The 27,586-nt window shown below is 39.0% G+C and overlaps 1 protein-coding gene across 3 annotated transcripts in view; it reads right to left on the bottom strand.

Moving 5' to 3' along the window:
* DCLK1 (doublecortin like kinase 1) overlaps window positions 1–27,586 on the bottom strand; it is a 257,054-nt gene that overhangs the window by 16,595 nt on the left and 212,873 nt on the right. For all 3 annotated transcript variants that reach the window (XM_080377545.1, XM_080377546.1, XM_080377547.1), the window contains 8 exons: window positions 26,505–26,562; window positions 25,623–25,742; window positions 19,692–19,838; window positions 14,421–14,554; window positions 13,671–13,748; window positions 12,934–13,030; window positions 10,944–11,024; window positions 3,662–3,775 (listed from right to left, as the gene is read on the bottom strand). In XM_080377545.1, coding sequence (XP_080233671.1) covers window positions 3,662–3,775; window positions 10,944–11,024; window positions 12,934–13,030; window positions 13,671–13,748; window positions 14,421–14,554; window positions 19,692–19,838; window positions 25,623–25,742; window positions 26,505–26,562 — 829 coding nt within the window. The remainder of the gene's footprint in view (window positions 1–3,661; window positions 3,776–10,943; window positions 11,025–12,933; window positions 13,031–13,670; window positions 13,749–14,420; window positions 14,555–19,691; window positions 19,839–25,622; window positions 25,743–26,504; window positions 26,563–27,586) is intronic.

The following is a 27,586-nucleotide window of genomic DNA, read 5'->3' on the forward strand; positions in this document are numbered from 1 at the left end:
TTGAGCCACTGTCACTAAAGCCCAGAGGGTACAGCCACAGGGTGTTGTTCTGTGGCCAAGGAAAAACAAAAAAGAGGTGACACCCTTGGAGAATTGAAGGAAAAAATGTATCCCCCAATTTTAAAAAGACTACTTAGTAAAAAGTCTGGTTTCATGTTTTTACTGCAGTGTCTTTTATAAACACCATCCTGTAACTATAAAATACTGTTCTTATTGGAAAGCTGTATGAGAAACCTGATCCTGCAAATATTTTGGCACATGCTTAGCAGTTATGTGGCCACTTTGACACGGGCTGGAGGGGCACTAGCTCAGCCCCTGTCTGCTACAGAGACGGCACTCAATGTCTATGACAAGAGTTTAAGAATGGAGCATGAAAAGTGATCTTTCTCCTACATATTCTCCCCGCAGCAATCAGAGTTTTTTAGGGGCTTGCTAATTCTCTTGCTGTTTTAAAAGCTAGCTCTCCAATTAAAATTTTGCTGGCAAAGCTATGTTGGTTTAAGGGATTTTTTTTTCCAACTGACATAGTTATGCTGGCAGAACTTTTAATGATGTATTAAGGTATCAACAGAAAAGTCTCTTTGCCTGTATAGCTAGTTTTGTTAGGTGAATCATCTCTGCTACATCAGCAAAAGAACTACTTTGCTAGTCATGCACAACACGTTCATTATGGTAGTCTGTCCAAACTGACAAATCCTTTCAAATGTGGACAAACTCCAAGTCTGGACACATGCACAAACACTTGCAGGACGTCCCTACCCTGAATGGTCAGATACAACTTTGAGGATTACCACATCAGCAAGGTTCAGACTTAAGTCTGAACCAAAGAGGGGTTCAATACAATGTATCTGGACGTCGCTGAAGGAAGCAGCAGCCACGGCAGATGCCTGTAAAATACATGTGGCTTCAAACTTCCCCCCAGTCAAACTGACCACAAACGCTTCTTTAGAAAATTAGTTTTCATATTATAGTTTTAATTGGTGCATATGATAAATATTGCTTGAGATCTTTGAGGTGTGTTACTTCTTACCACTCAAGAAAACAGGCATATAATATCATACCAGTGTAAGGACAAATTAAGGACTAAATACCACAAATTACCTATCTCTGTAGATAAACAGAGTTATAAAACTTAAAATAATGCTATTAATTATCTGTTATACTCCTAAGTAAGCTATATAAATATATGCATATATTGACACATTTTCACACACACACACACACACACACACACAGAGACACAGATGTGTTATATAATATATAGAAGGCAACTCTGTATATTATATACACAAGCACTCTGTCAAAAAGTTACAGTAAACATACAAGCAGGCACAATAAAACAGTATTTTTGTAGAAAATACACTTAGTGCACGTCTTTAGTGCTGAACAATAAGTTACAGCATCTGTACATACTTTGAAAATTTTAAATGTAGAGCAGTCTTTGTTAATAAGATTTACTTCAATAATATTAGAGATTGCACAGTTAAAGGAAGACCCCCAAATGTAAACCCCTGATGACATGCGTGTCAAATGTATATTAAATAAGCTTTCAAATGCAGAAACAACAATTAAAGGTTTTGTTGTTTTGCTTTTGGCTTTATTTTACTTATTACATTAGTTTTGTAGAAAATAAGGGCAATTTCTTCTTAAAATCAAAGTTATTTAGCTTTCTGGAACATTACCAAATCACTACAGAAGTCTACACTTCTCCGTGTCTTCCAAGTTTTAGAAAATAATTGACACAAGCTAATCAAACCACTTTCTGAATTATGTAAAAATATGCTAAACATTTCTACTTCATAGGCCAAGTTGATGGATTAATCATGCCAGAGTATGATGTTCACCCATAGAGATGATCACTAAAAATAATCTGTTAAATTTCCAAACACTAGAAAATAAATAAAAGCCATTAAGAATGTAATTAAACATATACGTTCCCCCCCCCCCCCCCCCCCCCCGATGTATAACGTTTTGCAGTGGAAAGATTCACTACAGTGCCTTTTTCATTACTCAGTTGTCAAACTGCTGTAAACAATTCCTTGGCACAGCAACTGGGGCAAAGAAAAAAACAGAGGAGGGTGGGGAAATTAAAAACATAAAGGAGGCGAGGGGTGGATGAGGACAGAGGCATCATTTCTTGCTTTTAAGCTTTGAAGTCATTAGCGTGGAGGATCTGAACAGTAATTCTCATGGACAAGCGTGCTGGCAGTCCATTCGAAAGGAACACGGTTTCAGCTAGTCTATACAGAACATACCTGCATTTCAGATGAGCAATGGGTATGTGATGTTTTAGTTGTGGGAGAGTTGTTGCAGTATTATTGCTTAAAAATGGAAATAAATAAATGCTGACTATGTTAGCTGATGACTGAGAAAATCTAGGAAAAGCATGAGGAACAACTTGCTTCCATGTTGAGGACATTCAGGATTAGAAAGAGTAAAGAAAAAATATGAGAGGCACAGCTTGAAATTTTAAGTACTTATACCAAGTAACTTTGAGAGAGTATCCGTTTTGCTGCACAAACAGTTCACACCTGTGAGCCAGACTGCATGTGCTGAGCTGAGTTTACTTCATGCTGATTTAACTCACCACTGGAGGGGCTGAGCTGAGAAACATGAAAGTGGAAACAGTACAAGAAAGTGTACACGTGCAGTCACACCACCTGCAATTTATGGAAGCTGGGAATGAACACCGAGTAATCTGATATGGGAATGGTTATGTTTAACATGTCGCTTATTTTTAGTGACTATTTGGAGCATTAACATTACCATGAGTAATAAAAGCTTACAAACACAGGCAGATGTATTAAAAATGTGAAGGATGTGCATGTTACTATTCAATGGCATTAGTATGAAGAATCCCATAACACACTGAATTTATTCTGCGCACATGTATATCTAATACACGTGTTCATTTTGGGGAAAAAATACAAATGTATGCAATGTATGCTACACTGAGGATGCCATTGAAACCTCAGTAAAGCTTGGTCAAAAGTTTGGTCAAGCTTGGTTTCAGAACCTGGAATGCCTAGGTTGGAATTGCAAGATGACAGAAGGCAGCAAGGAGCTCCATTAATTCTTTACACAGTTAAGTCCTTCTGCCTAAAAGGAAGCAGTGTGCATGTGGCAGTACAGTAAAATGCTGCTGCTCAGCTAAATCTGAAGTGGCTAGATCTGTATCAACCATGAAGGTAGAAGCGAGGCATCATAGTGCCCTTTGACATCTTCAGAGAAGAGCAGCTGCGACTGCCATACAGATTTTCTGTTACGGTTTTGGAGCAACTTCCATTTTAAAGTGCTGCTGTCTTTCTGCTCCAACCTCTGTACGGCCTCAACCCATGTGATGATCCTGCCGCCAAGTAAAATGTCATGATCCCATTGTTCAGGTTGTTGAATCTACATTGGAGTTAGGTCCACTGATCTTCTGGTAAGATGTGGAAGTGTGTGTACAGTTATATCTCCCAGGGCTGCTAATGTGACTCGCAAGGGGAACCAATGGAGAAATTGTGCAGAATACCAGTCTAACGACATTTATATTAATAAAATGCTAGAATTATCTGAAAAATTAACCCTCTCTGGTTTTTTTTGGTGGCATGTCCTAAACACACACTGTCTTGTGGGCACATAAATGTTAGTTTTTCGGCTGTGTATTTCAGATGCTTACTGCTATGACAGAAACTCCAGCTGCTGTGCTGTTCGGTTTAGGGCCTGTGTTGAAATGCTTCTTTATCTTCCCAGCTACCGAGAGCTGATGTTCATTCTCTGGAAGGCCATCGTCCTGCAGAGAAATAGAGCAAAATAAAACTTCAGAGAGAAAAGGTGAAATAAAGGAATTGTGAGGTGATTCTGATAGAACCTGTCAATATAGAAAAGTTTACAAAAAGTTTGTAATGAAATATGGGTCAATCATTGTGTCCATCAATATATCTAAGGTATTTATAAGATGAACGTATGTCACAAACCAGCCTCTCCTTCTTTACCCAATATCTTACTCTCAAATTTTAGGTCATGTTAGTTAATAATAATGATTAAATATTTTATTATTCTTTCTGCCACGTCTTAACTACCCCCGCTCAGTTATTTTTGGGTTCATTAATATTTCAAAGCTTGGTAAACTCAGATCTGTTTATGAGTCCGTCTACACATCACATAAATTTAAAGATAATGACCTCAAAAGTAGAAAGCACCCAAAAGATTAAAGAAACCAGAGGCCCTGTTTTGGTAAGATGCAGGAAAGGCTCTCCAAAAGCCCTGAGAGACACCTCTAAGGTCCATGTCTTGTTGTAAAAGTTACAAACTCAGACACTATGGGGTTATGTGAATATTGCAGCCATGGCTCAGTGAGCTCCAGTGCAAGGAAACTCAGGCAAGATGGGAGGTCAGACATGCCCTGGATGAGACCCTTGGGACAGCTGACTGTGAGACCTCATCAGTATCAGGACGTATCATTGCCTATGTCTGCAGGCCAGCTTAGGTGTGGGCTCACGGCTTGCTGTGGCATTCCCCCCAGTCTATGACTGTACCATACCAGAATCATAGTTAAACAAAGTCACCTCTGCAGATCAAATCTCTGACTGACTGAGAACAAGGGACTGCAATTCCTTCCCCCAGTCCCAAGGCACGTAAGCCTGGGATGCTATGGGGAAAGGACAGGCAGAGGCACAGACTGCCTGGGAAAGCAGCTGGAGCCAGCTGTGGGTAGTCTCATTGTCCCTGCCAAAAGACACATGTTTTCAAGTTGATCTAACCTGAGGTAAAAGTAGGCACACAACTGTGTGCCCAAGCAGAGGCAGACACGTGTCCTGCTGTCACATGCACCAGGCAAGCTGGCTGCCATGCAGCTGGGCTGGGGGGTGCCTCCTCCCAGCTGGGGCATCCTGCTTCCCAGAGCAAACCTGTCAGTCTGCACCTAGCCACACAGGCATCCTTGATGCTGAAGTGAAACCCTACCAGAAGGAAGTGAGTTTGCAGTTTTGCACAAGTCAGCAGGTTGAATTCAAGCCCAAGAGAATAAAGTTCTTTTAGAAATTGCAATTAAGATCCTTATGCCTGAAAACAGTGCAAAAAGACTCCACTGGGTGAGACACCTCTGCTGGCAGAATATGCAGGATTTCAGCTAACAACAAGTAGAATAGGCAACAAAATGCAGAATATGCAGCTTATCAGGTCACTGGCCATCCACAACGGTCATCCCAAGCTGGTACTGCATGGTATGTGTAGCTATAAAAGTTTAAAAAGTTCTTAAACTCCACTTAAGCAAAATCCTAGCAGAATACAGGCAAACAAGAGACAAGATCACAATACAAAGAGATGACAGACACTTTTTTTTTCTGGCTTTGCAGCAATTCTGAGTGCGCTCAAAGAGTTACAGAATTGCTGCAGTAAATCATGAGTTCAGTGAGCATATGGGAATTTTAGGGAGGTTGGTTGGGGTTTGTTATTTATTTAGCTTGGGGAGTTTGTGTTCAGAGATCCCTCACTCACCCCTTAACAAAATGTCTCGGCTGGCAAAATATGGTCAAGTGCACACAGCTGCAAAACACAAAACAAAACAATACAACCCAGTAGCTGATTATTGTCTAACACCAGGGAGTCTTGGCTCGGTGGTATATGACCCCTAAAAATAACCTGCTTTCTGCTGACCTTGCCTTTCCCAGAAGAAAGCTAGTCTGTAAAGTGTACTCTTCTTCACTGGAGGGGGTGAGGGGGGGAAATAAAATCATTCTCTTGGCTTTCTTGATATGAAAGCCTGCCAAACGTGCATGTCATCTTGTCAAAAGACTAAAATATGGAAAAGACAATAGTTACCAAGACTGTGTAATATTTTATTGGTGAAGGACTGCACCCACAATTCCAGTGCAACATGCCAGAGACACATAGTTTGGGCTCCAGCCTTTAGATGAAATATCTTCCAGCTCAATGTAAGATGCGGCATAGGGATACACGGATTACTCTATCGTTATTAAATTTTCTCACTACTGTTGCTGCTACCTGATGTTTAGTAGTTATCTTTTTTAATTATTATATATATATATAGTATATTTTTATTCCAACATGCTTTATAAACAAGCTAATATATATTAGCTGGCTCCTGGAATCACTTCAGCCACCAATAAAATAGATGGAGGTGAGAGATGGTAACTGTTTAACTACATAAAAAACAAACTGCTTTGCAGTTTAAAAAGGCAAGAAGTGAAAAAAAAAAACACCATCAGATTCACCAGAATCAGCAGGGTAAGCTGTAGAATTGGAGAAAAAGCTAAACACCGCTGACAAGAATTTCATCAGGTTGCTGTAATGGAAAGGATGTCAGACCCCAATGAGGTTAACTGTTCCTTTTCCCTATTTTAACATTAGGAACTACTTCTTGCAGTGGGTTAGAATCACAGAATTTCATCTCAGCTTTAGCAATCAGGACAAGATCTTTTAAAGTTGACTAGTGATTTTTGGCGCTCAACTCATGAGCTTCAGAAAATGATGCTGTGAAAAAGCGCTCTCCTGAGCACATTTCAGAAGTTTAGCAGTCAAAATCCATTGATGTTTTCAAAACTCTGGTTCAGAATTTGAGTTTTCACCTGGACAATGTAAACTGCTTGGGATCTTAAGATGCCTTTTTTTTTTTTTTTTAAATCAACTTCCACAAAATAGGTTTCATGATCTATTTGCAAGAAATCAAAATGAAATTAAAAATAAGAGGCAGAGCCTTGGTGTCATTTGAGTAACTAATAAACACTGTTTTCATATTTGCATTGTCCTCTATGGCATGAGACACTGCCACTCAAAGAAAAAAGAAGTGTTAAAAAGATGGAATGAAGTTCAGGATTCCCAAACTCCTACTGCCCTGAAGCACTCAGATCCTTTTTACAAGAGCTTTACTTTCAAAGTCTAAAGGCATGAGATGAATAGGTCATTATATAAATAACAGCAGAAAATTAGAGAAAATAGAAGTACTGGAAAAGTTTTTGGACTCTTTCCTTTAAGGATTACAAGGAAATTTTTCTTTGAGCAGTGTCCTAGGGTGTAACCAAAAGTAGTGCAGCTGCCAAATAAGAAATGTCTTTTAAAATTAAGTTCCTCACAAATACTCAGCTTATTACTACTTATTGCTTGGTTACTCATTTCTTTTGCACACAGATTTCCAAGGCAGACATGGTTAAGGAAATATGTAAAAGCTCCAGCTTCCCTAATGCTTTTTAGGCTGGTGTGTGCCATCTTCCTCCTCCAGCATCAACACACAACAATTAGTATTGATTATTTTAACAGAGAAGGGTTTACAGAATGCAGTCCATCCCTTTCAGCATCCACTGCTCAGTGCAGCATTAGAAAATATTTACTACTTATACAACAAAAAGAGAGTAAGTTTGTCCTGTAATTTGTAGAGTATAATTCAGATTCTCAGTATCACCAATGTTTAAAATGCCAGACCTCAATCTTCCAGCCTCTTTTATAATTCTTTGGTTTTGCAAAGAATTTGAGCAGGTAAAGAAAGGAAAGAGCTGGGGTCCCTGTAGGGGAAGTATAAACCGATGGATTTGTTTCCAAGCCTAAGTGTACTGCATAGGAAAGACAAATCCAAATAAACTACATGGAGGGGGCAAGGAAATGCTGCTGAACTTCATTTAGAATTCAAGATCTCCATCTGTGGCAGTGGCACATAGCCAACATCTTTTCAGGTTTTGTTTTTTTGAATTGAAAACAGCTGGGATATTATTGACATAGGAACTGCTTTACTGGTCTGACTTTGACCATAACAACTTTTGCAGTTTCCAAGAGGATTCCAGCTATTTTTATGGCAAAAACTGAAACTGAAATGAGGGTTGGCTCCTACTGAAGCTGTCAAAGCACATTCCAGGAATCTCAGCAATTTACCAAGTAATCACATAGTAAGCAGCTATAAAGTAGAATGGTTATTTACAATCTACAAAATGGTTTTATACAGTGTAAGCAGTTACAACACTTCTATCAAAGGTTTGATCAAAGAGAGAAAATGTTTCTTAAAATTGTCAAAGAAAACACATGCCTGCTTTTCAAGCCAGCTGTCCTATCCAGTATTTTAGCTGCAAGTTTACCGCTCTATGAATAGGTTCAGAACTGAAATAAGAAAAGGGAAAGTAAAGTCTGGCATTTGATGCCATGGAAAAGTATTTAAACAGGTCATCTGGGAAAATGGAGTGTTAGGTGAAAACTTCACGTGCCATTTCTTCTCAGAAAGATAGTATTTTATGAAAGTTGCAGGGCAGAGCCTTTTATAAACAGGGATGAGTACTACCATAATTCCCTGTCCTGAAGCTGGGAAAATGAGGTACAGGGAAGCGGTGTGACAGACTTGAAGCTGCTCAGGCAGGTGATGGTTTGGGGATGTGAGTTTGGATCTGACACCAGCGCATCATTCTGCCTCTGTACACAAGCAGGCTGTCCCTGCTAGGCTGCCTACTGTGTACTTCCCAGCCTTACTTCAGTGAAGTGTCCTTTTTCACGAAAGCATTTAAGCACCTGTTTCAACCCAGCCATGTTCTTATTTCTCCTGAAGTGAACTAGGATTTTAGTGCCATATAGTTAATTTTATGCCTACTATTAAACGCTTCCATGTGTGATGCCTAGGATGCTAGGAATGACATTTGGAATGAGCTCAAGCACTTTCCTGAACTGGTCCCAGTGCTGGCCTTTATTTTTCCAGAAAAAATATCTGGAGGATACATATGAGAATTCAAAAGAGGTTTTGATCTGCATTATGAACTATTGTTAGCATATTGCTGAAAACAAAACACTGATTCATCTCAGCTGCTAAAAGCAGCAATTGGACAGAAAAGAAAAAATTACAGAACTGTCATAGAATATTTGTTTCATGTATTTATGGACAGAACTGCTACAGGTTTTGATTGCAAAGAAGTATAATTAGCATAAAACTATGAGAACTGCAGCAAGTGTAGTAGAGCTAGACCAAAGGTGAATTGAACACAGTATCTTGTTTCCAACAGTGTACTGTAGTCACAGTTCATGAAATAGTACATTTAACAAAAACAAGTAGTTCTTGAACTTTCCGCGGTATATCCTCCAGTTTCTGCCAGCCGAGTACTTAAGAACTTTGTGAGCCAAGAGTTGTATCCAGACCACCATATTTAAGAGGCACCAATGGGCTCATCCTCCAAAAATGTATCAAACTCCCTTTTAAATCCATTTAAGTCTCTGCAGTATCCTCTACAGTATCCACATTTTAACTTATTGCACAGAAAACCGAGAATTTGCCACGGTGCTTCAGAAAACAGAGCTCAAGTTTGGTTAGCAGAGCTCTGGAGTGTCAAAAGACTTTAGCCCTCAGCCCCTTTCCCTGTCACTTCCCATCAGCAGGCACTAGCGAGGGCAGGGAGCAGACCACGTCACCTGCACACCATCACCATCACGTTACTGGCAAAGAGCTGCACCTTTTCTTCTTAATACATCTCACTAAAATGGCTTCCTGAAATATATCATGGTGTAACTGAAGCCAAAAAGGAAAAAAAAATGTCTCCAGGGGGAGCATTAACAGTTCCAATGTGTTTTTTCAGAAAAAGAAGATTAGTGACCACATCCTTACGTGGTCCAAACAAGTGACGGTTCAGTAACCTCAGCAGCAGTGTGCAGACTGACACTGCGGGTGACCTGTTCTCTCTGCAGCTTCTGGTCAGTCACTTCCATCTCTTCCTCAGCTGCACTCCAGAAATCCCCACTCGTTCTCCTCCCATGGAGACAGAGAGACACCTCACTCACCAAAGGTCAGTATAAACTGTGACAGAATACTATGTCCAAGGACAGTACCTGGCAGCAAGGAAAATTAGTATTTCAGCTGCTTAAATGTTACCTTAAAAAATGAAAATATTTTCATCAGACATTGTCCTGGATCCTTGCACTCTGTACACGGCAGAACTGCTCTGCATGATAATATTTACAATTTAAAAAAAATAGTTTGGGCAACAAGGGAGCCTCCAAGACTAAAGCATATACTTAGGAAACACTTAACTATTCTGGGCTACATGGAGGACACTTTCATAAAAAAAGATTAACATTTTTAATAAAAAACATTAAGTTACTATATATTTGAATTTTAGAATAGTGAGTAGAAAAAGATTTTGGAGGACTATGCACTGAAACTTGCAAGAAACACAACAAAACATTATTTGTTCCTCCTTTTGTCTTTTTTCTCTGCTCATCCCAATTGTACTTTTCTCAGTCTTCCCTTCTGAATTTGAATCTGGATTTTCTCTAATTTTTCTTTCTTGTCATCCAAGTATTTTAAGACATATTAAATAGTCTGAAATAATTAACAAATATTAAGTAGTGTCCTTGTCTCAACATTAATTATAGAGAAATCTCTTTATTCTCTGCCAAATTTATCTCTATGCCATCTCACTGATTACCACTTTTATGGCAAATGTCCAGTCGCTTAGAGACAAGCCAGGATACATAAATAGCTATTTCATGGTAACTAAGATTAAATGGATATGGCTGCACATAAATATATATATATATTTCAACGTCAGAAGCTAAATATGATTCTAAAGGTTTCCCTGTTTCATGCTGGATCAAGTAGGCTTAACACCATGAGCTATATTTCAATAGCTCTTAATCATGACTGTCAGATTTTTGAGTCCATCTGAACTTAGGAGAGCAAAATGTGTCACTGAACCTGCAAGCTGATTGTTAGAGGTATAAATTTGTCAAGTGTGGTTGAGATTTGTTGAAAACCTGGCCCAAAATATTTCAGAGAAAATGTAGCTGAGCATGCATAAAATAGTGAATACTTCAAGGTACGCGTGATATACTAAACCAGCCTGTAACACAGCTTATTTCCAGTTAAATCTCTGGCATTTTTAGAATGTGCTGGCTCCAAAAGGGCATAGAAAGGACGACAGAAAAGAGCTCAAAGGTGCCAAGCTACAAGCAGCATCTATAAGCCTTAAAATACTTACATTGACCCATGGATGCTCAAGAACTTGCAAGGCTGAGAATCGCAGATCTACATCCACTTGAAGCATCATTGTGATAAGTTCCTGAGAAATGGAATACAGGGCCAAATTTAAAGAGCAGGTTTAAAGAAGAAATCAACATTTAATTCACAAAAGTGCTTTTCAATTGATTATGTAAGAGTGCTTAATAAGAGAGTGAACTACCAACTGCAGAAATACATTGATTATTAAAAAAAGGCACAAATATGAATTGCTGAACTTCAAGCTGAATTTTTATATCAGTATCTAGCAACACCTTGAAAAGCTAGAAGACAGCTTGGAGTTACACCTGTGTATCCACTGTTTAAGAGAAAAACACTTAATGCATAATGTACAAAACAGATGGTAGCATGAAATTAGGTTAGCTTCCCATTAAGAAAAAGCCAATTCTTCTGTAAGAAAAAACCCAGCAAATCTAGAATTTTACTTTAAGCTTTTGTATAAATGACAAGAAGATATTAAAAACCCAAACACTTAAAAATATTATTTTTTTTCTTGTGATTTCCTCTGCAATTACACAGTTTTCAACTAGAATGTAAATATACAACTAATTCCACCAGAGTGGAGTGCACAGGAAACAGCATGGAAGTATGACAGCAAATAAAGAGGTATCACCGAAGACCAAAGTTAATAGCTTTTAGCAACAAAGAGAAGTTAAATGAATAGGTTAATGCTTCAAAACAGAAAATTTGGACTGAACTATTTGGAAGAAGGTGTTTCACAGGAGGCCACCATTGGCAAAGGACTTGCAGAGTTCTCATTAATGATGCTATGAAATAAAGCCTGCTACACACAACAACGTGGTTCCTCCAACTCTATGACTGTATCTCATTCATTAACCTCGTTCGTTAACAGGCTAAAATGCTAGTCCTGATCACCCTCCACATATCTGTAAAAGCAGAATGTAACTCTCCAAAGAATGGAGATTCAGAATGTGAATGCTACTCTCATTAAATTTGGAGATGGATGCAGGTAATTTTGTTTTGGTGATTAATTAAACACTGTCACACTGAAAGAAACAGAAAGACACTTTTGCCTAGATTTGCCTTACAGGCTACAGAAGTAAACTGGCAGAAATTAAACACCTACCTACCTGCAGGATCACCATGTGAATAGTTTTATGGCTTTGGCATGTTTTGGTGTTTTGGGTTTGTGTGTTTTTTTTTACATACACATATGTATTATCTCTCTCTCTCTCTATCTCTCTATCTAATTTTTACACATGACCATTGTGAATGCCAGATCCCTAGAAAATCTGTGACTTAAACTGCTGCTCCAGTGCACTAATGAGAGTTAAAACCCCTTGATCTGCTCTGAAAGTGTAATGATTACTGTCAGGATCTGTACTTGAAAAGGATTTGTGTCTGCCTTAGCACACCTTGAGCTCTATGTCCTTTGTGTCATGTACCAAGAGGCTACACCATGAACTGGTGGCTGGAACCAGTCTGTGTTTCATACGACCCTGACAACAATAAGGAGTTACAGGTAATGTGAGGCCTGTTTTTTTGGAATAAAGAAACAACAGACATATCATCTAATGGATTTATAAGAGGAAAACAGACTCCCTATAATATTATTATATAATATTCAAAGGCTTCAGGTTGGTACCTGGTCCCCATCATAAGTACATATAAAGAAAGTACAGTCCCAAGGAGCTTTCAAGCTAAGAAGTGCAGGTCAAGCAAAATTACTCAAAATTTTTCTTGATCAGTAAAGGCTGCTGGTGCCTCTGGTGTGTGAGACATCATATAGAGACAGGGTCCATTTCAGAACCACCTGGAGTCTAACAGACAGTGATCATATGACAACATACTTGGTGACCCAGAGGAATTTATAGGTGTAGCAGGGAAGTGTGAGACGTGTCAAATACAGTACTGTGAAAGAACAACATGCATTAAATACTGGCACTGGGAGTAATATTGGAAAAGAGAGTATCATCAACTATAAAACCCACCTTTGCAGAGTCAGAAACGTTGTCCCAATACGGAGATGGAAAATCCACCTGTCCCATCAAAATCTGATCAAAAAGCACTTCTTGGTCATCTCCACTTCTGTAAAGTAAAAACCGAACAAAACCAACAAAAAAATCCACAAAGATTATTTCCAAAGCTGGTTTCAATAGGCTTCTTCAAATTGCTTTTAATTGGCAATCTCTTAGTATGCTTTTGGAAGCTGTTGATTCCCCTCAGGCGTGCAACCAAGGGTGTGAATAGTAAGATCATAAAACAAAGTGCATTGGTACATTCTTTCTGAGGTAACCTGCTTGTCTTTAGGGCTGTCAATAACTTTGCAATTGCTCTGAGGGAGAGAAATGATCTGATGTCCTTATTAAGTGGCTTACATTTTAATTACCTTTTACTGACCACAAAGTATGTCGTATTTGGTCCATGAAAGAAGATGCTTATTTCACTGTGTTTTTTAAACATCAGGCAAAGGCACCCAGAACCCATAATGGAGGCTCTTGTTTTGTAATGCAATGAAGTTTAAACTAAAATAAACAAACATGAGACAGACATTTTACAGTAAAATCACAGACTTTTATGGGGCTTGTGTAAATTACTGTGCAGAGCACAGGAAAACCCAAACTCTACGAGCAGAGAACTTTTTCCAGTGGGAATCCCTGTGCTTCATGCAAAGGCAGCACAGTGATCAATTCATAGAACAAGGATGGTTGAATAGATCGGTCCATACCCACGGAACGGAGGAAAACCACAGAGCAGGATGTAAGTAATCACACCCGCTGCCCAGATGTCCACCTTCAAGCCATATCTAGAAGTGTGAGAGACATGGTTAGAGACATCCAACTCCTATGAACTACAGTGCAAGAACAGAGGAAACATTTTCAGAATTATTCACAGTTTCTTATATACTCTCATCTGAACTTTCTCTGTGTCCTTCCTACCTATCCTAATTCTGCTTTCAAATCTTTTTTACATTTACATCTTAAAAACTACATGAGATCAAAATGTAGGAGTGCACAGAAGACGTTGTGCTGTATTCCTGAGTTAGAAGTGATGCCTACCAACATGAAGCCTGCAAAGGTGACAAAGGCTGCTCAAGCCAGCAGGCGTTTACTCTGTGGAACAGATCAGAAGAGGACAGTGTGTGATAATGAAATAAAATTAAGTGAATGGTAATTAGCAGTCTCTGGGGACAGCTTAAGAATTATTTTTATTGTATCTGAAAATGGCTTCTTTGTAAGTGAGTGTTAAGCTGAGAAGGTTGGGGGCAACTTGACACAACTCCAAAGCTGTCCTTCGTTTGGACAAGATAGCCTCTGGAGGCCCCTTCCAACTAAATTGTTCTATGAGCCATGATTCTGCATCATACCCAAGCAAAAGCAGCATAAAAGTCTTTACTGCAAGAACTCCTGTCTGGCATACTGGCGAGAACAACCTCCACTGTGTACACACCGGTGAATCGTCACTAGAAGTGATTTACCCAGTTTCAGCAATGATTTCTGGAGCTACATATGTTGGGGTGCCACAAACAGTATATAGAGGTCCATCCACAATTGTTGCTAGGCCAAAGTCTCCTAGCTTCAGGGACTTGCTTCCATCTTGGTGTTCATAAACCTAAATCAGGAGGAAAATTCAAAGGTTTAATGCAATACCGTCAAGGTAACTACTGTATCATTTTCTAACTGCCTGAAGCGTTCCTTCTAATTTACAGTCTTTTTTCTTCTCCTTACCAACAACATACTTCTCTGCATGCTTTGAAAATTCACAGACAATTTGGACAACTTCCCTTGCATGTACTCAGGGTGTTTGGGAAGAACTTACCTTGCTACCTGGCCAACAAAGGACATACTACTTGCTAGAAGCTAAAGCTCAGAAGCAAAGGTCTGACCTTCCAGTAGTGACGTTCCTAGCTCAACTCCCCATGGACAGCCGATACACAGTGTAGGGTTTTGGAGTTTGTTCCTTTAACTTCCACAGAGCTTAAAGGCTTGCACAGGAATTTCAACTTCTTAGATAATGCAGCAGTGACTGCACTGATAGCAGCAACAGATTCTTTGTGTGTTGAAGTCATGAGACACAACTGTGGCTGGACTATTTCACCTAGCAACACTATCCTCTTCTTGGATGACTGCTAAACTCCAATCAGTGACTTAGTGGTATGTTACCGTCATCATCAATGGACACAGGTAGGGCTATTAATGAGTATACAAGAAAATCCTGTGTTAAAACGGGGTCTTCACAGCAGCAACATGATCTTTCATGGGGTTTTATGGATGCAAATAGAGATTAAGATGCAGTCACAAGAAAAAAGCTAGAAACATCAGTAAAAAATACACATTTTTAAAAGCTGGCTTAATGCAAAGGAACAACCCTAAACCTGCAAACACTGAAAACTTACCAAAAAATGTTCAAAATCAAAACAGACTAAAATGCATTTAAATTAAACACTAGACTGTGAGTCTTTCTTTAATCCAGCTGCTGGGTTCTTGCTTCTCATTTTGAAACCGTTTACGATGGAATTTAATGCTGTTAACCACAACAGCACCTTAAAAAATGGAAACAGTCTATAGGAGGCCTTTTTAAAGTATGTATGCATCACTATTATTTTGCAACCCGAATCAAAACTCCATGCAATCTGGCTCACCAGCAGTGATGTCCTGACAACAGTTAGCAGTAACACCGTGCAAAACCAGTCATACTTCACAATCAAAACCAAAATCATCCTTAATACCCATCTTGACCAGCTACTCCTACATCAGAAATCACATTTATCTACAACTGTTTGCAGAGGTAAATCCTAGATCTTTGTCTCACAAAAATACAATAAATTCTACAATGGACCCATGAACAGTTCACTTGGTGCAAAAATGAAATCTTGAAGTCTCTTGCCAATGTTTGCTACAGATCTGCTATAGCTCATAATAATTATTTTATACACCACCACCACCCAGTTTCTCCTGTTAGTTAGTCATGTCTAGAGAAAAAAACCCCTCTGTCCAGATGATACAGCCACAAGCAGACATTCAGAATACACAAATTTCTTCTCCTTTCCTTATGTTATTTTTAATAATACAGCTGGACTTTAAGAGGACCAGCAATTTGATATGGATTCACATTTCTGTGTTACTAAGCCAGAAAAAAAGATAGGCTTATAGAAAAGCCCTGGAAAAAAAAAGCAATTACGGTTTTATTAAAAACACAGATTGTTAAATACATCTGGTTGCTGAAACTAAAGAAAGTGCTCTCTGAAATGGCAGTAATAAATCTAATTTCAACAACAGTTTTAATTAAAGGCTATAGACTAGAGCTTTAAATATTCACTTGCTGAAAAATGTAAAGCGTGCACTTAGACATCAAGAGCTGAATCCGGTCTAATTAGCATCTCAGATTCTATTTCATGCGGTTACCTTTTACAAAGCCCTCTCTAAGTTGTGTTAACTTAGTGAACCTTCATAAGTTCCTTCCTTTAACATACCACACCTTGTATGACTCATATATCCTAGAAATTAATTAGGAAGAGGCTCGTTTGGCAATATTTACCAATGCAGAAGGTTTGGTGCTGTGTGTTTTCTAGTATTTTGTCCCATCTGTTTCCAGGAACCACTTTCCTTGGAAAACTACTTCAGTTCACTTGTAAAACTGAAGAAAGTAACTTTTCCTCACCCTGTTATAACTCCATATAAAAAGAGCCCAATGTGAAGCTGTGGTATGTTACTTGCCAGTCAAGGAATGTGAAAGATAATTTAACGCTCATGTTATTCAGAACAAATGCTATATATGTTCTGCTGCATTTAAATACTGAAGGGCAATTAAAGAAATGGGGATTAGTGCAAATTACCCACTATGTAGTGCTTTCACTGTTTTAACTAAGCAATAAAACTTAGTAATTGTACAACACTAATTGAATGCAGCCACACATAATTGTGTGCCACCATATGTATCCTATTACTATAAAGACTGTCAGTATTTTCTAAGCTGCTCTTGTGATCGGTGCAGATGGCAACAGTCAGAGTTGTTCTCTAGGGTTTATTATATGGCTATAGAGACATCCCATGACTTGACAAAATAAACATGCTAAATAGCAGCAATTATGAAAAATGTTCCAATTAAAACATGGAAGATACTCTCTAGAGAACAAAAAAAGTGCTAACAAATCACAGGTATTCAGCATACCTTAAACTCTTGGACAGTTGACTGTTAGGTGGGCTTTGCATGCCTTGAGGATAATAAAGAATATTTAAGGACTTACAAAAATAACTGGTGGTGCACACAGGACATTGAGACAGGTTCACACCCCCCCAAGATTTATCAGCTGGGACTACAGCTGATAGCTATATCACATATACAGCTGATAGCTATATGACACTCAGCCGTAATCATAAAGTTACTTTTGGGAAAAAGAAAAAAAAAAAGGAAAGACAGGAAGAGGAGAAAGGAAAAGCCCTCCCCAGAACTGAGAAGAGATGCAATAAGGAGGCTCCAGAGGACCATCCTTCTCTGGGTGTCCCCTCCAGAGCAGCACATTCCCCTTCACCCCTTGTATCTTCTTGCCTGCCGTAACTCTATAGCTTTTGTCAGGCCTTGCTCACACTGCCTGTTGTTTTTTCCTGCTAACTGGGCTATTAGCCTTGGGGTATGTACTGATCCGGGCAGATGCTGCCCCCTCCCTAGTTAATTGCTCCACTCCCATTTGGGGCAGGTCTGTTATAGGCTCCCCTAAACCTAAAGCTACAACCCATGAGTAGCCTAAGGGCAGAGGGGAAAGGGCTGATTCTCACACCTATGACCAGGAGGACCTGCTGTAACAATACTACCAGGGTTTGCAGGTGCAAGGCCGTGACAGTAATAGCATGAAAGCAGCAGCACAAGCACAGCAAGGGAAAAATACTGACATGACCACTTAGGTGAAGGGTTACAGAGCTGCAAGCAAAAGGCAGGCTGCGGGAGGCAGGAAGGTCTTTAGCAACAGAAAGGCTAAGACCCATATGGCATTTTGCAAGTGTTTTATAAATGCCATGAAAATAACCCTAATTGCAGTCTTGTGATACAAGGAACTACCCATCCCATCCGACAAATAAGAGAATGAAAGTAGAAAGGTCAAGAGACACCGAGGCCGCAGACAGCCAGTGTCAGGGACAGGGTTAGAACTTGGGTAAGGTTGGTTGCAAAGGGTTCTTCTAAACCAGCGTTCATTCCTTTCCAGGACCTGATAAATTTTAGAGAATTAATGTAATTTGTGAATCAAGTGCTGGCTTTTGAGAGTTAGGATTCTGCAAGAGGTTAAGAGTTGCATCCTCACTGCTCGGAATCAATATCAATGTAGGACCTTTACATATGCATAACTGGAAAAATGCAGCTACAATGCAAATGGTGTGGTCATTCCTGGTAGTGAGTAATTACTAGAGACAGCTGGGTATAAAAATCTAATCCTCCCCCTGTTGCCCCCACCTCCTGCCTACTTTCCACTTTTCCCCAAAAAGCTTGTCTACTGTTAGAATTTAGGCATTTAGAGACATGTCAAGACAGCAGCAGGGCAAGCCTTGCCCCAGACCAAGCCCCTCCTGCACACTCCGAGTCACAGCATTAATGAACCCTGGCATGCGATTGCCATCACTTCTGCCTGCAGCCACCCACACCAGCACCAGGGCTGTGAATGGAGAATCAATCATTAGTGTCTAGTGAAACTGCCACCCAACATGTTCTTAGCAGATTCTGGAAAAAAAGGACAGGCTACTTCCTCACCCAGAATTATAAAGGCACCTGCCACTAGAGTAAACTACTGCTAGTAGTAAACCACTCAACTGTAAAACTCCCACTCCCTGGAAGTTTAGTAAGATCTGCTTGAATCAAGATTCTCATAAATCCTCTTCAGTGTCAAGCAGGACTAAATACACTAAATCATGACAGAGAACACACAGCTGAGAGAACTGATACTCTAGGTATCTTACGCATTTTTTTATGGTTGCAGAATATATGGAAATTTGGGACATCTTGATACTGGAACATGACAGCAAATCTGGGAAAACTCAGAGAACAGTGAAATAACAGGGAGAAATTACTTTCTCAAAAAAGATAAAACAATGTCAATTGGAGAACAAAATTTGCTGCATTCAAGAGTGCAAAATTCTCAGAAGAAGGACTTATTGCCAGGGTGTGTTTTTCATTGTCTTCAGTGGCTAGGGGTTCATACAGAGTCAGCCAGGAAAAGGAAGATTTAGGCTATCTATTTGGAAATAATAAAATAATAAACTTAATAAAAAGTTCTATAGGATTATTTGGGAGGTGCAGCAGGGGAAGGAAGGACACTGAAGTCTCTTCCTGGTTGTGCTCTGACGTACTGTGTGATTAGGGCTCAACATTTACACCCACCATGTTTGTAAAACTGAACTGCTGCTGATTACTCAGCCAGCTGCAGAAGTACAGAATAGTCTGCTGGGGACAGAACACCTTTGTGTTTATGAGAAGCTTGAAATGATGCTGCAGCTTACTAAAAGGTCACTTCTAGCGATCACTGGAACAACTCTGTCTCCATGTCCTGGAGAACAGTCTAGACATACCAGCTTGTTACTGTATTTTTTGTGATAGCTGTTATTCTTAGGAAAGCTTTACAATGCCAAGGTTAAAATGAAAAGACCTATAACTTAAAAGACTGAAATAAACTTGGCGGGTGTGTGGAAGGAGGAAGAAGTACAGACCTTCTCTCACACACTCTCAAGTTATCAACAATACCAAAAGCTGAATCTCCACTTACCAGTAGATTCTCCGGCTTGATATCCCTGTGGACAATGTTCAGGCTGTGAAGATATTTGATAGCACTGGCCAGATTGTAAAGCATTCCACTGGCGTCCCGCTCTGTATATTTGTTGGTGGAAGTAATAGCATCAAAAAGATCTCCTCCCTGGAGAAAAATTACCATGGCACCTTGAGCAATACTGCTTGTGAAATGACTGCAAAATGTAGAGAAGATCAAGGTGCATCATTTATAGAGGAGGAGGAGGAGGAGGAGGGAGGAGCAGCACAGCTTTCTTGCATCTATAAACGATGGGTACTGTGGTGACATCCCCCCATAATGGCAGCTGAACATATCAGTAATTCAGAATAATTTGTCATGGCTTAGTTGGTCAGACAAGAGGCTGGAATCTCTACTGAACACAATTCCCACCTGCTGCTGGTTTTGTCACATGTCCAGCACTTGCCAACCTGTGTGTTAAGAGCCTCTGCTGCAAATTTCTGGCATGCCTACATACTTGCCTGTCACAATGTCACTCACGTACCAACCCTTGCCACTCTTTATTATAATCACAAACAGGCTGACGTCAAATTTTTTTCCTGAAGCCTAACTGCACTCCAGAAAGATGAAAGAACTCTGAGTAAAACTCAAACCGGCTACTTGTCATCACTGCTAGCATATTTTAAAAGTTTGTTTCCATCTCATAAAACTTTGAAAACATGGATTTTATAAGCCACCTTCTCTATACAAGATGTGAAGTTTTGGGTAGTGTGATGCTTCTCGCAGCTAATACTGAAGAACTCTCCAGCATGTATGTCAGACAATCATACTGGAAGACACTTGAGAATTAACATTAGTATTTCACCACAGCTACAAATACAGATGGCACTTTGTGCCATTTCCAGCTCATTATGCTGTCTAATTCAGCTAAAAGCTACTGGCAGTGAAAGAAAAAAAAAAACAAGAAAAAAGAGAGAAAGAAAGAAGAAAAGAAGGAAAATTAAGTTGAAGTCCTCAAAGTTGAAATGAACTTCACCAGGATCTGAGGCAGCCATGACATTTGGACTGTATTTCCAGAGCTGAGCGGGCACATGGGAAGAAGAACATGTCAGTGCTTGGAGAAAGACCAAAAAAAAAAAGTTTAAAGAGGAGATGAAGGAGAAACCTTGACAGAGTGGAGGGAAAAAACAAACATCTTTTGAGAGATACTACTCAGAGGTGTTGGTCCTTCGGCCAAAATCAAAGCAGCACCATAAACAACACACAACACCACCAAAAGGAGGGAAAGGATAATTCTGCAAAAATAATGCAAAAAATCCCTGCTGCTGTCAAAACATAAAGAAAAAACCCAAAACACAGGAGACTGTATTTTAAAGAAAAGTAGGTGCTTTCTGAAGGAGTCCCAGCTTTGCCAACTCTCATGATTTTATCAATAGCTTCAAGTTATTTGTTGGGTTTTTCTAAGGCTCGGCTCCAGAGAAAACACTGTTTTCACTAAGAGAAAGGAGGAGGGGGAAGAAACAAAACCAGATCTTTTTCCAGGAATCATGGCTACAGAGAAAAAGGTAGAAAAAGACAATCACCAAAGACACAAACCTGAGAAAACAGACAGTACTAGTTAAAAAAACACCCAAATAAAGTATTAAAAATGTAGCATTGTTGAGGTGCAGCTGGGGTCGGCCCTGGCAGGTTTATTCCCACTGTAGATGCAAACCCCTAGTTTTGGAAACTGCTTGCAGCCCACTGTTGTCAAATCTGGACCACATCAAAACCGCTTGCTCTGACCAGTGACTGATTAAGATACATCAAGATACATAGTGTCAAGGAAAAGGAGGAATAAAAGACCAAGCTAAACCAGAGAGAGGATTAGAGAGAAAGGCCAAATATTTGGCAAAAGTACAGTACCATGTACTTCATGGCATCATCTGATCCCCAAGTATTACATATCAGCATGTGGCAATATATGTGGGAAAAATAACCTATTTTCCCTAACCTCTTTCCTGTGAAGCCTCAGTTCCAGCTGCTTTTTAACATGAGGTAGTGGATTAGACAGATCTTTGGTCTTATCTAATACCTTCCAGATGCTCACGAGAAGGGTCAATAGCCACAGCAAAGGATCTGCCTCCAAAACAAAGGAAATGGTCCAAGCTGAGATGCAAGGGGCAAGAAGGAAAAAAAGCTGAACCTTGAAAAGAGAAGGGAAAATTTTGGTCTAAAGTCAGAAGAAAATGAAAAAATGTTCATGTGCAAGAGAAACCTAAACTCAGAAAAAAATAGAGGCTGCAAAGCACATTAACAGATGGTCGAGGCAATCTGAAGCAGAATAACTTTCTTCATTTCAGCAGTCTACTTTACTTGGTAAAGTTTCTTACCAGGTAGCCCGCTAAGAAAAGAGCATATATTTAGTCTGTGGGATTCTCTGCACTTAAAAGGGAGGTGATGCCCTGGAAAGAGTTAACAGATCTGACAGCTATATCAGGCAGAATTGTTTTCAGACTTCCCTTTCCCCAAAGAGCACTTTAACCTGCAAGGTTCTGCTTAGCCAATTCACACTGCAGGTCACTATCATTTATTCAGGCACAAGATGTGAGTTCAGGATGACATTTCAGTCTTAAATCCCCTATTCTGGAGTAAAATGGGACCAGTAACATCTGAATGCAGTTTTTATCAATATGAGCACATAAGGAAGTATATTTGGAAGTACGGTAACCAATTATTTATTTATTAGCTTGTTATGTAAATGATATAATCTCTCTTTTCTTCTGCAAAAGTGAAATCATATCCTGGAGCAGTGAAGGAAACTGCAATAAATCTTGTTTGTTAAATTGGCCAAACCCCTGTTAGGTTTGAATAACAATTTTGTTTCGCTGTGTAAAAAGGCAATGTGCCAGAAACCAGGTCCTTGCTTCCTTTTACAAGCACCACTTGCAATGTGTTTATATTTGTATTTATGAAGTGCTTTTTCTTACACTTTACAAAGCAATGAATGGCCTATCTGCCATGAGGTGAGGGCACCATTTGCAGCAGCCACTTATGTCAAACATGTTACTGCCAATTAATGCAGGGTGGTATTAACTGAAACCGTGCTTTGCAGTATCAAACCTTTTCTCCATGAATTTCTTTCCTGTCTGTGAGTTTGATTTAAAGTCAGGTCTTCAAAAGTCAGTCAATAACAGATGGTTAATCAATTCTAACAGTGCAGGCTCTGAAATGGTAACAGTCAGCAACTGGTGAATTAACAATTAATGTCTTTCCAGAAATACCTTCCCTGGTGCCCATAGAGTATAACAAGTTTGGGGGTTTTTCCCAATTAAATATTAAGGAATATATGTTTGCTTCAAAGAAACAAAGTTGACTTCCCAGGATCAGGGTCTTTCTTCTAAATTTCTTTTATTATTCCACATAAAAGTAAAGAACATTAGCACTGTGCTCACTAGGATAGCTGAACTACAGAGATGTCTATAAAGCCCTCCTATAGCATGGCTAAAAGCATAAATATCTTGGTATGTGCAGCAATTCTGAAGAGTAAAGAAGAAAGAATGCAAGAAAACAGATTTTTCCAGAAAGTGAATATAATGGATAGTTTCCTTTATATACATCTTTTAGGCTAGTTATTTTGTAAGAGTTGTTGGTCCCCTCCTGTCTTATTTAGCTGAGCAGGACTTTGATTAAAAATCCACCAGAGACTACAGTTTGAACATTTTTCCAGCATGAATAGAACAGCAGGTTGCACCCATAAAACCAGCTATGTGCTTACGTCTTGGCATGTTAGACAAGGCACAGCTTTTACTTCTTAGCACACCTCATGGGGCCGAGATGAAGGATTTGTCAATGCAGGCTGAAGCTGTGGCTACATTAGATTACAAGTTGGTAAGAGTATTGAGGTACCTCTGAACAAGTTCTTACAGATACTGGGAAAAAGCTACAGTAACATGGATTTCAGAATGCGTTCGCTTATGGAAAATAACACTAATTATGGTTAAAATAGTGTTAGATGGCTAATGGCATCTGATCTGAAGCTGTGCTGTTTCATATTACGCTCCTGAGTGCAAGAGAGCGCTGTGACTATGAAGAAGGTGGGGAAATGCTTCTGGGACTGTCTACACAGAACGATTCATGGCATGGAAGAGTGCCAGGTTTTTGCTTTTTTTTGTAGGATTTAACCTCTCCATCAGAGACAAAACAGGGATGCTAGGTATCCTGTCAGCTTCTTGCCACCAGCACATCCCAGTGTGCTTCCTCAGAGCTTGGAGGTGGTGGACAGCTGGTTTAGTAGGACCATAAGCTCCATAGCACCACTCAAGCCAAGAACGTCATCTAGCAGGCTCAAACCTAAGAGGACAATGTTGCCATTTCCTAAGCTGTGGGGCACGGCTTGAGCTTCTCATGGATAACAGCTTTCCTGGTCTGCCACAAGGACAGGGAAAATTTGTGGCCATCCACCCATGGGTCACACTTGACAGCCTTCCAGCTCTGCACTAGGAACATAGCTTGTGTCACTGGTGCTGCCATAGAGCACAGGATAATGGAACAAAGCAAAAAAAAAAAAAAAATCATTCTTTTTGCTCTCGTATTCCAGCCGAGATTGGGAAGTTCTTCAAGAAACACTTGGACCTAGAATTGTCCTATCTAACATCTCAGCGAGGTGCCTACAGTAAGAGCACCTCCTAATCTCCACCTACAACCAGAGCAAAGCAGAAAACAATCCTGCTTGCCAAAATTGTTTTCTCTCACAACCTCTGGTGGTGCCTCTTTCTAACCATGGATACAGAGGATATCTACCAAAGGTGACCGCACTTAATTCAAGATAAATGGAAGTGAGCTGTGTGCCAGGGTTCGGAGTGCCTGATTTGCTCACAAGTGTTAAGCATGCACATACAACAGGCCTGCACAGAAATACTGCTGCTGCACAGCTTTATAGTAATCTTTGTCCTTAAAACTGTGGATTTCCAAGGTGTAGGCATGATAGGCTGCCCCAGGAGAACCTGCTGATCAAGATACAGAAATGAAGGTGGCTGCTGAAAAGACCTCCTTCCCACAGAATACTTGAGGAAGAAAGTCACTAATCCCATTAGTGAATGTGAAAAATATGTATTCTGTTAAAGTATGGAGGACAAGGTGTCCTCAGCGGTTTTCTGTCCTATTTGTACAATTTACTTAAATGTATTTTTGCCATTTTTTATGCACAGTGACATACTTGTGTATTAGTACTAGAATCAAGAGCTAAATTCGTACTTCTTGCACTGCACTGTTGACAGTACGGGGACAAGTGATGACCTGGTCTGAGTTTCCTAATCTAGTTTGAATATTCGCTTCCACCAGTGAGTGAAATAAATGCATGAGATCTGGAAGTTACTATGAAAAAAATAAATAGTGTCCCAAATGTAAAATACTGCATTCACAAACTTACTTTTAAAAATAGAGCCATGTTTTATATAGCAGGTTTTTCTCTTTCACTTCCCCCCTCCTCCAGCTTAATTATTATCAAGAAGGAAAAAAGACAGGTATTATTGCTTAAATATAACATAAATGAATATAATTTAATTAAACTATTTTATTAAAGAATACTGTATTTTGAAGGCTGGTATTTACAGCTATTCAGACTGGGTATATTTTCAATTCACTTTAAGGAAGATGTCTTTCTTTAAGATAAAACTTTTGTAGAAGACTTCTTTTGGGGGATCAAATAAAACTAGTGATCTCCAAAGTACTGTCCACAGAGCACTTACAGAAAGTCAGAGAAATAGTTGAAACATTTGAAAGCTATACAAATTAATCTAATAGCGGCTTACACATCTTTCAGTAGGGTGCTGGACAGGATTACCTGCACAGACCCCTTCCATTCTAAAATATTCTGTGATTCCATAATTTTTAGTAAGCTTTAGTACCAATGAAATTTTTCAATATGTTTGAAACAATTCTTAATAAGCAGCTTGTCTCCAAAATGCTCACCTTTACAAGTTCCATGACAAGGTACAACTCAGTTGGCATGTCCATCTCCTCAATCAGAAGTACAATATTGGGATGCTTGACTCGTCTTAAAATAGACACCTCATTCTGGATCATGTGTTCCTGCCACAAAAAAAAAAAAAAAAAAAAAAATCTTTAATGACTGTGGGTTAGTGGGAAAAACTTTCACAGTGGAAAAAGCAGAGGGAATTGGGACCTACATGGATTCTTCAGGTTTGTTTTTTTTTTTTAAAAAAAAGGTAACAGATGTTGCCTTCAGCAATATGGAAGGAACGTGTCTAGAAACAACATCAGTGTGATAACTGAAAAAAGAACAGAGAGTAGACCATAGAAAAAGAAATGGAGGAAAAGACATGCTTCTGATGCAGAGAAACATTAAATATGAAAGCTTCTAAAATTTTTTCTCTGCTGCAGAATCTTGACTTAAAAATATGATAGCAACTTCTGTTACAGATTTCAAAAGCTAACAGTCACTTGGTATAAAATTGACATCAATTTGATTAATCTTGAATACTGCTTAGCCACAGTGACAGGTGTTGTTATAATTATTACTATTTTTTTTCTATTTTCTATAACAACTGCAATTATGAAAGTTAGAGGACATAATTGCAGGGGTAAAGAGCAAGGGGAGTGCCCCCACACAACCAACCAACTGCAGAATCAACCCATGCATCTAGAAAGGCACACTGCAGCCTTTTATATGGATGCTCCAAGGGTCTCCAGGGGCCAAGCAAAGGCTTCAACCAAAAAGATTCTAACGTTTGCCAGGAAGAAGACAAATACCGACAGCTTCCTAAACAGATCTCTCACAAAATGTTTCTTGGGGAAAAAATGTTTTGGTCTCATATGATTTCTTGTACTTACTTTTCCTCTACATTTACTTTTTTTGATTATTTTCAGGGCATATTCTCTACCAGTTGATCTGAGGAAAGAGAAAAGAAAAAACTGTATGTTCAATCCCATTGAATATTTTTCTCAGGCAAGTTTATATTTGTTACTTGAGCACAGTAAGTCTCGGCAGGGATTCTATTCAAGTATTTGTTTGGTCAAGAAATGAAGCTTGGATTTGACTGGAATTGTGAACTTGAATCAAATGTATTGAATATGTGTGCCCAAGAAAAAGGTATTAAGCATGTTTTCAGAAAAATGAAGACATTTTGATGTTTGCAAAACAGTCACTTGATTTTTTTCATTTTATAGTGGTAATTGTTATTTCTTCTGCAGTTTTATGTAAAAATATTATATAGCATTTACAAATCCAAATCCTCTCAAAACCATAAAGTTTTGTTTTCTATTATATATAAAAAAATACAAGCTATGGTAATTACTTACATTTTTCACTTAAAATAAAAAGTCATTTGTTTGCACATCTGTACTTACAAGTTTTATGATAAAAACATCACTCTTTGGAATAATGTTTTAAGCATTAGGTAAGTATATGGTACTTAGCAGGTTTAAATATGATGTTTATAGGACAGAATATGAAAGGTTATGGAGACAGTAAGAAATTAAAGAGAATACATTTCCTTTTAAGTGGGTTTTTTTTGAAACCATATGATATTTATCACTGCCCTGTATATACATACATTCATTATATTGAATGCTAACACAGAAAAATCAGCTTGTAGACTAGTTAAGAGGATCAATTGCCATTTCTTAATCAAGTTACAGACCCAAAAGATGGCTGTAGGGATGAAACCACAAAGCTCTGTTCACAAGCTCTAGTTTCACTATAAGGTTAAATGCGTAATAGGTAACATAAGAAAAAGCCCTTACCGAAACACTTTCATTTTGTAATAAAAGTCAAAACAGTTTACAAAAGTCTATTACATTGCCCTTAGGTGCATGTTTCATTAAAAAATAAGGAAAAAAATTACCTCTCAAACATATGGGGTGATTTTTTTTCATTCTTCATTTATCAAAACAAAGTTAAACTGATACATTAA

The sequence above is a fragment of the Falco punctatus genome (assembly GCF_963210335.1).
Source record: "Falco punctatus genome assembly, chromosome: 2".
Taxonomy (NCBI): Eukaryota; Metazoa; Chordata; class Aves; order Falconiformes; family Falconidae; genus Falco; species Falco punctatus.